The sequence below is a fragment of the Pipistrellus kuhlii genome, unplaced genomic scaffold, assembly GCF_014108245.1.
Source record: "Pipistrellus kuhlii isolate mPipKuh1 unplaced genomic scaffold, mPipKuh1.p scaffold_m20_p_24, whole genome shotgun sequence".
NCBI lineage: Eukaryota > Metazoa > Chordata > Mammalia > Chiroptera > Vespertilionidae > Pipistrellus > Pipistrellus kuhlii.
The window spans coordinates 5186046-5199306 of record NW_023425523.1 but is presented as its reverse complement, the minus strand read 5'-3'; the positions used below and the strand labels follow the sequence as shown (position 1 = coordinate 5199306).

At 42.3% G+C, this 13261-nt stretch overlaps 1 protein-coding gene across 2 annotated transcripts; it reads right to left on the bottom strand.

Moving 5' to 3' along the window:
* Positions 1-3695: 3695 nt before the first annotated feature.
* On the bottom strand, positions 3696-12229 carry TAF13 (TATA-box binding protein associated factor 13). 2 transcript variants are annotated; one of them, XM_036452627.2, is made up of 5 exons: positions 12216-12229; positions 11133-11190; positions 10195-10273; positions 6347-6444; positions 3696-5337 (listed from the first exon to the last, which is right to left on the bottom strand). In XM_036452627.2, exons 2-5 carry the CDS (start codon positions 11157-11159, stop codon positions 5167-5169), a joined length of 375 nt encoding a protein of 124 aa, XP_036308520.1. In that variant the 5' UTR covers positions 11160-11190; positions 12216-12229; the 3' UTR covers positions 3696-5166. The 2 variants fall into 2 exon arrangements, with proteins under 2 accessions (XP_036308520.1, XP_045442893.1); XM_045586937.1 differs by having other exon boundaries at positions 10995-11190; positions 12216-12228.
* Between the last annotated feature and the right edge of the window lie 1032 nt (positions 12230-13261).

Genomic DNA, 13261 nt, shown 5'->3' with positions numbered 1-13261 from the left:
CCATTTCGCAGGTGGTCCCCAGGCCCTGAGAGCTGGTATTTCTGTTTTAACTGTATCCTTATCTGCCTGAAGCCTAGGCAATGAATGCGTTTAACTCCCCTCGTTTTGATTCACCTTCATAATTATGTTTCCGTTTCCCACATGGGTCTGCCTGGAGAAGGGAAGACTGCTGGCCACAGCTGCAAGTTTTCCGTTTGTAAATTGGCATCTGTTTCCCCATACATACCCTGGTGTGGTGAGCTTGGTTTCGGAGATCCGCCCCGAGAGATGCTGATGAAATTGGTTTCTGAGCCTGCAATCCCGGGAATCACTATAGACTACATTCTCCCAAGTAATGCCACCTCCGGAGGCCTCTTGGGAAGCAGCCAAGCGACTCTCCAGACAACGCCTTCTCCATGGATGAGAGGCCAAGGAACTATTTCCCCTTTTTAAAAATTTCTAGTCGGAGTTTTATTATAGTTTTTAGTTAAGAAGACCAGTTTAAATACAGTCAAACCAACCATTTCAAGTGAATAACTGCTGTGTATTAGACATTCTGCTTGAGTATCTAACAAACATGCTCTCTCTCTCAAAAAAAAAAAAAAAGGATGGCTTTTTTAAAGACAGAACTACACTTAAAGTGGGGGAGGGGAGCTATTATGGGTTTTAAAATATTTACACATACCAACCAAATTCGGTGACAGCTTTAGAGCCTTTTGCAAACAAACTGTGTTAGGCAGAATAACAACCCCCACTCTCACCTCTCACCCCAGGGACCTGCGTATTACCTTACATTGAAGAGCCTTTGCTGGTGTGATTAAGATAAAGGGCCTGGACTGGGGAGATTAGCCTGCGTTATCCAGGTGGGTCCTTTATGATCACCTGGGTCCTTAAAACCTGAGATCCTTTCCCGGCTCGGGTCAGAGGGAGAGATGACCACAGAAGAAGGGTCAGAGATGCAACAGGGCTAGCTCCGAAGATGAGAGTGGACCATGAGCCAAAGAATGTCGCCTCTAGAAGGTGAAAGAGGCAAACAAGCAGGTTCCTCCCTAAAACATCCAGAAAAGAATGCCCTGCTGGCCCCTTCATTGTAGCCCAGTGAGGAACATGTCAGACTTTCAACCTAGTACAATGGTAAGATATTGATTTTGTTCTAAGTCGTTAAATTTGCAATAACTTGTTACAGCAGCAATAAACACTAACACACAAACTCAAAAAGATACTCGAGTTTTTTTTTTTTGTTTTTTTTTTTTAAGTTGGGGTTGGTTATTAGATGGAATATTAAGGAATTAATGTTAATTTTTGTTAGGGCATAATAGTATTTGGACTACCTTTTAAACTCTTGTTAGATTTTCATACTGAAGTATTCTAGAGATGATATGATTCAGTATCTGACATTTGCTTTAAAATACTGCCCTTCTCACCTCAAAAAATAGTGGGAGAATAGGTAAGATGCTAAATTAGCAAAAGGTTAATTGTTGAAGGTGGGGCTCATGATATTATCTTCTTTCTGTGTACACTTGAGATTTTCTGTAGATTAAAAAAAAAATGAACTAACCTAAGAGAGACCACTTGTGTGATAATGAAAATGTTATATATCAACACTGTTCAGTGCAGTAGCTACTCGTCATGGAGCTATTGAGCACCTGAAATCTAGCTAGTGCAACAGAATACTTTTTTTTGTTATTATCTTTATTTTAAAATATATTTTATTGATTTTCTACAGAGAGGAAGGGAGAGGGATAGAGAGTTAGAAACAGCACACTCCCTACTGGGGATGTGCCTGCAACTAAGGTACATGCCCTTGACCAGAATGGAACCTGGGACCCTTGAGTCTGCAGGCTGATGCTCTATCCACTGAGCCAAACCAGTTAGGGCTAAAAGTCTTAATATAAATTCCCATAAAAATACTTCTTAGCTCTGGCTGGTGTGGCTCAATTGGTAGGGCATCAACTTGTGCACTGATAGGTTGTGGGTTCGATTCTTGGTCAGGGCACATGCTAGGGTTGCAGGCTCCATCCCCAAGAGGAGGTGTGAGGTATGCAGGAGGCAGCTGATCAATGTTCCACTCTCAAATAGATGTTTCTCTCTCTCTCTCCCTCTTTCTTCCTCTCTGTCTGAAAAAAAAACACAAAAACTTATATATGAGGGTCATTAGCAAAATAATAAGACTAATGGCACTGCTATCTAGATTGAATTGTGTCCCCCAGATTTTGTATATTGAAGCCCTAACAACTCCCCTCTCCCCCCATCTGACTGTACTGGAGACAGGGCTTTTAAGGATGTGGTTAAGGTTGAATATGGTCATAAGGGCTGAATCCTGATGTTACAGAGTGCTGCCCTTTTGAGAAGAGGAAGGGACAGCAGAGCTCTCAGCCAGGTGAGGACAGTGAGAAGGCAGCTATCTGCAATCCAGGAAGAACCTCGCCAGAACCCGACCATGCTGGCACCCTGCTCTGGGACACGCAGCCTCCAGAGCTGTGAGAAAAGGACTCTGTTGTTAAGCCGCCCAGGCTATGGCATTTGCTAAGGCAGAGAGCAGACTAACACAGGCACCCAGTACAACCGCCCAGGGGCCGTCCCTACCAGTTCCTTCTTCAGGGTGAAGTGGACCTTGATTAGAAAAAATTGTGATGTATTAATGTTTTTTTATTCTGCTCCCATTCTTTTTCTTTTTTTTTTAATATATATATATACATATATATATATATATATATATATGTATATATATATGTGTGTGTGTGTGTGTGTGTGTGTGTGTGTGTGTGTGTGTGTATATATATATATATATATATATATATATATATATATATAGATTGATTTCAAAGAGGAAGGGAGAGGAAGAGAGAGATAGAAACATCAAAGATGAGAAAGAGCCGGAGCCGGTTTGGCTCAGTGGGTAGAGCATCGGTCTGCGGACTGAAAGGTCCCAGGTTCGATCCCGGTCAGGGGCATGTACGTTGGTTGTGGGCACATCCCCAATGCCGGGGGTGGGGGGTGGGATGGGGGTGGTGGTGTAAGAGGCAGCTGGTCGATGTCGATGTTTCTAGCTCTATCTCTCTCTCCCTTCCTCTCTGTGGAAAATCAATAAAATATATTATAAAAAAAAAATTTAAAAGATGAGAAAGAATTACCAATCGGCTCTTCCACACACCCCAACTGGGGATCGAGCCCAAAACTCAGGCATGTGCCCCTGACCAGAATCGAACCTGGGACCCTTCAGTTCGTAGGCCGACGCTCCATCCATTGACCCAAACTAGCCAGGGATCTGTTCCCATTCTTGATTTCAGCTTAGTCTGGAGTCACTTTTCAACTGGGTTTTACTTTTTATTTTAATTTTCCTTTAATATATTTTTATTCATTTCAGAGAAGAAGGGAGGGATAGAGAGACAGAAACATCAATGATGAGGATCATTGATTGGCTGCCTTCTGCACACCCCACACTGGGGGATTAAGCCCGCCACTGGACATGTGGCCTGACCAGGAGTGGAACCGTGCGTGACCTCCTGGTTCATAGGTCAACACTCAACCACTGAACCACGCTGATAGGGCTGGTTTTTACTTTTTTAAATAACAAAAAGAACAGCCCAGCTATCTTGAATCTCACTATCGACTGAAGTGTATTATATTAATAGTATAGATTTTAGTGATATTAAGGAACTAAAATTATATTTTAAATGGGAGAAAATGCTGATAAATGACACAGTGTCAAATTATAGTATTGATCTTTTTTAATTTTTCAGACTTAAAATAGGTTAAGAAAGTAAAATTCTCCTAAGTACTGATTCATAGGTGTTCAGAAGTGGCACACATTCAGTTTCAGAGTAATATTCAGTGATCCCCTAAATGCAATTGTAATCCTGAATTTAAGCCAAGTACAATAATTTAATACAATAAGCTAAATACACACAAAAGCTCTATATCCTGATCTACAAAAGTAGTTTCCATAGCCACACATAGTTTAGACAAATACACATTTCCACAATGAACAAGTACTAACAAATGTTAATAAAACACCTAAATGCTTGTCTTGCCATTAGCTTTTTAACAATGCCATTCCTGCTACTGAAAGCATTTATTTTTATACTGAAGGGAAACCTGGCCTGGGAAAATTAGTTTTCTTAAAACTTGAAAAATAGTATAAGCCCAAGAGGTTTTAAATCAAAAAAGTCTTCAACATGAAGCACTCACATGAACCTTTTAATTTCTCCCTCCAAAAAAGCATCCTATCCAAAGGAAAGAATATTAAAACGGAGTATTACCTTAAGATAGATAAACATTCCTACAAAAGACTGTATTTTCTTCTACATCTTCTCCTTAAAAGAAACACAAATCATTTCCCTATCTTTTAATAACCTTTCAGATTACTGCCGTCTTAAAGCTTTTAACTTTTAATTATCATGTCTTAGCTATCAGAAAGTCAAAGATGCCATTTAGAGGTCACATATTAAAGAGCATGCCCTGGAGAGGGAAGTTGAAGGGGGTCAAAGGGGAGATAAAGGGAACATATGTAATACTTTCAACAATAAAGAATTATTTAAAAAATAAAGAGCATGCCCTACAACGGCAAAATACACCTGATACATAAATACTTGTTTAGAATTCAGCCATCGCCAACCTTTCCGACCTCATGGACCACCAGTGGTCCAAGGACCAATGGCTGGCAACTGCTGGTTTAGATAGTCAAAAGTCAGAAGGTACTAACTACATGGTTTGCAATCCTTTAACTTATGTATGGTCATTAAAACCCAATAAGTAATTCAGGTATGGTTGTATAATGGCAGGTAGTTAAAGGCTCCAATAACACTTTTTTTTTAATTAAAAAAAAAAATATATTTTTTTAATTGATTCAAGAGAGGAAGGGAGAGGGAGATAGAAATATCAATGATGAGAGAAAAATCACTGATCGGCTGCCTTGGGGATCCAGCCCGCAACCCAGGCATGTGCCCTCAATTGGAATGGAACCTGAGACCCTTCAGTCGGCAGGCCATTGCTCTATCTACTGAGCCAAACAAATTAGGGCTCAAATATCACTCTTAAACAGAAGACATGAAAATAAAGGTGGGAAACTTTGTGCTTCTCCACCTTCCACTTACATCGCTAGTGATCGGGACCTTACTATGGAAAACATGGTTATGTATTCAGTCTCCTCAGAAGACAAGGAAGCTTCAGCAAGTCTAGAAGTTGTCAAGATCCATAGTTTGCTTCATCAAATGCTTTTCTAGCTCGTTTCAATTCTTCATTCATAGTGAGCAAATCTTTAACTCTAGCAAACTTCCTTGGGTCCTTCCGAATCAAAAAGACGATATCTTCAACTTGGACCCGCCCTTGTCTTCCAATTGACATGGCCTTGTGAGTCTATTTCAAAAAAGCAGATTAAATTCAATTGACTTTTAAAATATAATATTTTACTGTTTTAATTTGCATGCATTTATCATTCTTTTTTAAATTTGCATTTTAATACTGGTGAGTTTGAAGATTTTTCTCTTCTATTATTGCTATGCATTGGTGAATTATCTTCTATTCATACCTCTACCCACTTTCTACTGTGTGATTAGCACTGTTTCTCTTAATGCTTTAATATTTTTTAATTTTAAGGACACAAAAACTATCAAATTTACTGATGTTTCTTTGTTTAATTTTTGATATGTAGTTTTTGCCTTCAATATGTAAAATAATTTTGTAATTTCTTTGTAATCACCCATTTAATTTAAAATTTGTGTCTATCTCAATATGGGTGGCTTTCTTAAAATCAAATCTCACCCCCTATCATTATATATTAATCCTGTGCAAAAGCAAAGGTTCCTCATAGCATTATTCCTATGACTAAAGAAAGGGAAACTAAATATTAAGGCTTTAAATAAATTTGAACACAACCATTCAATTTTATGAAACCATTGAAAATATAGTGCTATGCAATGACATGGGGAAAATTTCCTAGGTTTACTTAAATAGAAAAAAAACAACAACAACAGGTTATAAGACTGTATATAACTATATATTGTAATTTCAATTTTATAAATTTTAAAAATGTATAAAGACAAAAAAGAATATTCACCAAAATCTTAAAAATTATAAAGCCAGAATTTCCAAAAAAAAATCTTAAAAATTTATAAAGACAAAAGAATATTCACCAAAATCTTAGCATTAGTTGTCTCTATAGTAGGTGTCTCATATATGTGTATGTACATAGACACACATATACAATCTCCATTCCTAATAAGTAGTAATCAGTAACTTCCACAAAACAGGCACTCATATGGATATCTTATTTCTAAAGGGTGCGATAGTTCTAGTCTTATCTATAAGTTTGAATTTAAAATATTTTTTTCAATTAACTAATACCAATAACAAAAAAATATCTTACCATTTCAGTGATGAACTCTATAACAAGGTCTTCAAGAATATCTACTGATTCAGTATAAGGATTCTGGTCATCCCCAAACCCATACATCATACATCGTACTGTAAAAGAAAAATCATTCTTATTGGACAACTTTAATCACTTGATCAATACTTTTTTCAAATTAGAATTGAACCAAATTGCCCTGGTCAGGTGACTCAGTTGTGAAACATCCCATACACCAAAAGGTTGTGAGTATAAGTCCTGTCAGGACACACACCTAAGTTGTGGGTTTGAAACCCAGCGAGGGTGCATACAAGAGGCAACCAAGCCTCGCTAGTTTAGCTCAATGGATAGTGTCTGGCCTGAAATTATATAGTTAAAGGTCCTGGGTTCGGGTCCAGTCAAGTGCACAAACTTTGGTTGCAGGATCCTCCCTGGCCCCAGCCCTGGTCAGGGCTCGTGCAGGAGGCAACCAGTCAATGTGTTGCTTTCATATCGATGTTTCTCTGTCTTTCCCTCTCTCTTCTACTCTCTCTTAAAATCAATGGAAAAATATCCTCGAGTGTGGATTAACAACAACAACAACAAAATCATATATATATGTTTTTTTAAATAAAAACATATGTATGTATTTGTATACATATAAACACATATATAAACATATATAAAAACATATATATACTCACACACATACCATATATATATTTTTAAGAGGCAACCAATCAGCGTTTCTCTCTTTACTCTCTCTCTAAAAATCAATAAAAACATATCCTCGGGTGAGGAATTAAAATGAAAATTATAGAGCTCAGCCAGTGAGGCTCAGTGGTTGAGTGTCCACCTATGAAACAGGACAACAGGTGGTCTGCGGACCACTGGTGATCCGTGAGGTCTGAAAGGTTGGTAACTGCTGAACCAGGAGGTTAAGGTTCGATTCTATTCAAGGTCAGGGCACATGCCTGGGTTGTGGACTTGATCCCCAGTAGGGGTTGTGCAAGAGGCAGCCAATCAATGATTCTCTCTCATCATTGATCTCTCTCTCTCTCCCTTCCTCTCTCTAAAATAAATTTGTTTTTTATAAATATATTTTATTGATTTTTTACAGAGAGGAAAGGAGATAGAGAGCTAGAAACGTTGATGAGAGAGAAACATCGACCAGCTGCCTCTTGCACACACCCTACCAGGGATGTGCCCGCAACTAACATACATGCCCATGACCAGAATCAAACCTGGGACCTTTCAGTCCGCAGACCGACGCTCTACCACTGAGCCAAACCGGTTTCGGCTAAAATCAATTTTTAAAAAATATAAAAATATTAAAATTTTGATGACATGGCTAAAGTAATGTCTGGCAGGATTCTCCAAAAATAATAATGCCCTTATTATTTTTCCTGAAGATGTAGACTTCACTAGTAGGGAAATATATTTCACTGGAAAACATATTAGATAGGAAGTATGTAAACTGTATTTGGTTAAAGGGTCTGTGAAGACAAACAAATTCCTGTGAATGCTTTGAAAGTTTGTTACATTAGCAAAAAAAATTTTCTTTTGTAAAGGATCAGGAAAACAGGTCTTAGTAAGATATATTCTAGTAAGACAAGTTGTGAAGATTCCAAATTCTTGTCATCAGAAAAATGAAGCAATCCAAGAAGAATAAAATTTTCTGCTAAGAACCGACTGCCCAAGCATCACTCTGGAGTGCCCTAATGTAGTAATCCCCTTCGTACACTGATCAAAGAAGTAAAACCACAAACAAATGGAGTACAAACAAATCAGAAATGGAATAAAGAGCAGTCAGCTTTAGGTGGCAAACTGAGAGAGAGGAATTTGAATGGTAAAAAAAAAAAAGAGACACAGTGGCGTGCAGTTCCATGAGCCTTTGGGAACTGTTTACATCTGACTCAGCATCAACGAACCAGCTTTTCAAGTGCTGCCCTATTTGTCAATACTCAGCCATAACTATACGTTAAGGGAGCCGGAATGGGAGGTGAAGAGCAAATTCTCATGGTGCCTTTCAGAATCTGGCCTGGCTCACTCCCTCCTGCTGCTGACAAAAAGGGTCAAACCTGTCGCCCGAGGGAGTAGAATGGAGGGCGGATACATTATAATCTCTATGCCACTATAAGATCCTGCACTGTTCACCACCTTCCTGCCTTCGTCCAGCGCTCCAATTTAATTTCCAGGCTCAGCATGTTCCAGGATTCATCCTAACCTTTGGTCAAAAGTCCCTACTTCTCTGTGGTCCATATACACAATGGAGTACTACTCAGCATTAGAAAAGACAAAATACTGCTGTTTGCGGCAACATGGATGGACCTTGAGAACATTATGCTAAGTGAAACAAGTCAGTCGGAACAAGCTAAGAACCATACGATTGCATTCATATGTGGGATATAAAACTGAAACTCGTGAACACAAACAGCAGTATGGTGGTTGACAGAGGGAAGGGTGGGGGGTTGAAGGGTGAAGGATTTGACTGTAGGTGGTGGGCACACAGTATCTTGTATCACCTGAAATCTATATAATCCTAATACCAGTGTCACCCCAATATATTTAATAAAGACAAGTATAAAAATAGAAAGAAAGAAAAAACCCCACAAAAAACAAAAGTCCCTGCTTCTATTGCTGCAAAGGTGTGGGACAAGGGGAGAAATGGAGATATGTTCTTAGGTCTTGCTGAAACACTGATCACATTTCCTCACTTGAAAAAAAAAAAAGTGTGTATATACATTCTATAGAATAAAAGACTAATATGTAAATCCCCCCTCGGGCAGTCATTCGCTATATTGTATGCTGACCAGCAGGGGGCAGTGCATAACGTGGCGGGCATCAGCCAATGCGGCACTGGCAGCATGCAATCATGGAGGCGCTGCTGGCCCCAATAGTCCCTGACGAGAGTGGGACCAAGAGGGACGGAACTGCAGCAGGATGGTGGAGCAGGTGAGTGGGCAGCACCAGGCCAAAGCAGTGCGAGCAAGGGCCCAATTGCCCCACTGATGGTGAGGAGTGGCAGTGGCGGGGAAGGGGGGGGCGGGACCGCTGCCCAGCTCCCAGACACTGAGGGAGCCAGGAAGGAGGCCTGCTCCTATCGATTACCCTGTACAGGATGGTGAACAGGTGAGGGGGGGCACCAGGCCCAAGGTGGGTACCAAGTGGGGCTGCAAAGCTGGGGTGCATGAGCTGGGGCCTGATCTCTGCAGGCCGCCTGAGAGACCCTACTGGTGCACAAATTCATGCACCGAGCCTCTAGTATAGGGGTGTCGAACTCAATCAGAGAAGGGGCCAAAATCTAAAATCCAGCCTAAATCGCGGGCCAAATGGTTTACTGAACAGTCATAAACTGTCATTGTGATGGAAACGCAGCAGAGTGCAGTGATGACAGCGCGGTGCGGGCCAGATTGCAAGGCCTGGCGGGACGGATTTGGCCCGCGGGCCTTGTGTTTGACACATGTGCTCTAGTATTTATATATGTGTGTATGTAAGTTGTGATTAGGATCATCACTAGCTATGATTCACAAGTTAAACAGAACTGTACAGGCAAGTCTGAGAATAATATCCCTATAGGGAAATAATTCAGAACAATAAATCTATTTGCTTTTGTTTAAATATATTTTTATTGATTTTAAAGAGAGGAGAGGGATAAAGAGATAGAAACATCAACTAGAGAGAAGCCGATTGCCTGACTCCTGCACGGCCCCTGCTGGGGATCGAGCCCACAACCCAGGCATGTGCCCTGACGGGGAATCGAATGGGTCAATGCTCAAGCACTGGTCCACATCGGCCAGGCCAGAACAATACTTATTAATCCAATTTGAACACACATGTCCAAAAGTGTCATCATCTACAATAAAATACTTGTAAACATTACTTACATTCTTTAGAAAAAAGTCTCTTTCTTCTACCTTGCCCACCTTCTGCACCTCCTCCAATTTCTTCATTTTCTTCCTCAAACTAGAAGTTAAAATGCATAGAGAAATGTCAAGTCATTGCACCGCACTGATTTTTTAATACTAATTAACATTTCCCCTCCATCTTCAACACTGACATCAAGCAGCAAACACCCATGAAACCACAGCATGTTAGCCCAGCCTCCCGCTCAGGAAGCAACGGCTTTTAAAATGTCCCTAACAGAAGAAAAATAATAATAAAATAAAATGTCCCTAACAAAAAAAATAAAATAAAAATAAATAAAATGTCCCTAACAAATAATCCAACTGCCTCTCCCGGAAGAATCCCAGTCACTACTCTTCCTCCCCCCTGCCCCGCCCCAACCAACCATGGCGGCCTGCTGCTAGGCAGTTTTACTGGTCCAAGAGCTGGTGCTGAATCAGAGCGAGAACACACTGCAGCGCTGGGAACGCTCCTGGAGTAAGTCTCCGCCCCACTTAGTGCCATGAACCCCGAGAACCCAAATTAAGTAACTTGCTCAGGGGCGACAGAAGTTGTGAAACCCCAGCTTCCGACTTCCGGCCGGACTTGACAGAAAGCGGACAGTGAGCCGCTGGCTCGCGGGGAGCGCTCACACCCCCCCGCTCTGACCCCCGAGGGCTCTCTAGGCCTTATGAGGGGGTGAGGGGAGTCTGGCAGGTGCGGACCCAACGCAGAGGTAAGGGGCCGCCTTCCCCTTCCCCTTCACGTCCTAAAAAGGGAAGGGAAGGGAAAGGCATGGCACCGCGTCGAGCCCCCGGCTCTCCCGGCCTAAGTCTCTCAGGAAAGCAGACCCGACTCCGACCTCGGCCTCCGCCACGGCCCCCGGGGGAGAGGGAGGGAGGGAGGAGAAGAGCGGGTGGGCACAGAGGCGGTCACTCACAGTGGGGTCCTCTTCCTCATCCGCCATCCCACGGGCCAGCCCACGGCGCCCGGCCCGCCTCGCTCCGAGCCGGCTTTTACTACTTCCGCCGCCGCACTTCCGGTGACGCTCAGGCGTGGGCGGGGCCTAGATGGGCGGAGCCGGTCTGGTTGGGCGGGGCCCGCAGGGGAGGGGCGGGGCCTAAGGGCAGAGCCGAGACGCTCTTTAGGGACCTAGGAATGAGCTCCAGACTCTGAACCAGAAAGGAGGAATTAAAGGACAAAGAAACGGAAGCCCTGGCGGCGTGTACCTGGTTGGCACCCTAAATGTGCTTCTGCACGTGGGGTCACCATGTCTGATTCGGGGCTGCCAAGCAATGGATGGATGGTTATGGGGCTGCCCTAAGTGTGTGTGTAAACCATTTCAGCCACTTAGAGTTCCACTGTTATTCATGCCAAGCTTTGTGCTGGTTACTGGGGATATTGTTCTTTTTAACTAGTAAAGCTTCGAATTTTCAACCCCACCTGCCCTTCTCCAGAGAGGGGAGAAAGCCTGGGAATGGAGTTGATTGTACTTACATGAGGCATAAAAATCCCAACAGTAGGAGGTTCAGAGCCTCCAGGGTGGGGAAACACCCACATACTGGAAGGGGACCGTACCCAACCCCACAAGGACAGGCACTCTTCACTCGGACCTCCCAAATCGCACCTAATATCTCTCTTCACCTGGCTGTTCATTTGTATCCTTGATCATATCCTTGAATAGACTGGCAAACAAGTATTTTTCCGAGTTCTGTGAGATGTTCTAGCAAATAATAGAATACAAGGGAGAAAAGGGCACAGGAACCTCCAATTTGTAGCCAGTGGGGCAGAAGGTGTGGGTATCCTGGGGGCCGGTAGCAGGGGGACATGAATTACAGAGGTGATATGTGCTCTGGGAGTTTGTGATGGGGGAAGAGCATCCTTCCAAGAAGGTCTCCTGTGAGAAAGGGAGGTTTGGACTGAGGCCTGAGTGGTGAACGGAGTTAGCCAGTGAAGGAGGTGGAAAGAGTGTGCTGTGCCCCAGACTTACCCTGTCCTTTCCCATCCCCATGTCTTTGAGCACTTTTACTCCTTTCCTTTCTATTGAAATGCTGAATGCCTTTCGGGCCCAGCTGAAATGTCTGCTCCTGCCGAGACCGGTTTGGCTCAGTGGATAGAGCCTCGGCCTGCGGACTGAAAGGTCCCAGGTTCGATTCCGGTCAAGGGCACGTACCTTGGTTGCTGGCACATCCCCAGTAAGGGTGGTGCAAGAGGCAGTTGATTGATGATTCTCTCTCTCATCGATGTTTTTAGCTCTCTTTCCTCTCTCTTCCTCTCTGTAAAAAATCAATAAGATATATTTTAAAAATATATAAATTAAAATTAAAAATTAATAATATATATATATTTTTTTAAATAAATAAATAAAATAAAATGTCTGCTCCTCCATCAGGCCTTCCCTGAGCTTTCAGCCCAAAGCCCTTTCTCCCTTACACTCCCACAGTCCTGGCTTCATTTTCCTGTAACACTTCTCTCATTTTCCACGGTCTTTTCTGGTTATTTATACACCCACCTTATCTTGTCTGCTAAATCTTAAACTTATTAAGATTTGTTTATAATTTTGTTTAAAATCTTAAACTTGTAAGATTTTGTTATCACTTCCTTATTTCTCTTTGCATCTCTGAACTCCCAAAGGTTAGTGTATTCCTGACACTTCAAAGTCCTGGAACAAATATTTGCAGCAGAAATGAATGCCTGTTTGACATCCCTTTTCAAATACGTTGGAATTCAAATGAAGCTTTTGTCCTGAGCTGTGCCTTTGGGGACTGGGCTTACTCTTTGGTTAAACCAGAATGCCATCGTCATGGTCCCCAGGACTGATGAGTGTTTGTCACAATGACCGAAACCACCATAACAAACAGGCCATTGCTCTTGACTGACAGGAGTTTGGCAACAACAGCCATTCCTCCAGTGAAGGCTGAAATGAAATGAGGAGGACTGTCTGAATTGAGTTCCCAGCTTGGGGGGAGGGGGGGGGGTTGGGGCACGGCTCTACTTATTTCTCACAGTTAGGGTGCAAGAGCTAGTGACCCAGGTTCTGGCCTGATGTGAGGCTCTGAGGTGAAAGAA

Bases quoted from the DNA above. Each gene is read 5' to 3' on its own strand.
- TAF13 (XM_045586937.1), bottom strand. From the start codon at position 11,159: ATGGCGGATGAGGAAGAGGACCCCACTGTGAGTGACCGCCTCTGTGCC. The intron at 6,445-10,194 runs GTAAGTAATGTT...TTTCTTTTACAG, and splicing joins GAGACTTTTTTCTAAAGAAT to TACGATGTATGATGTATGGG. The intron at 5,338-6,346 runs GTAAGATATTTT...TTTTTGAAATAG, and splicing joins TAGAGTTCATCACTGAAATG to ACTCACAAGGCCATGTCAAT.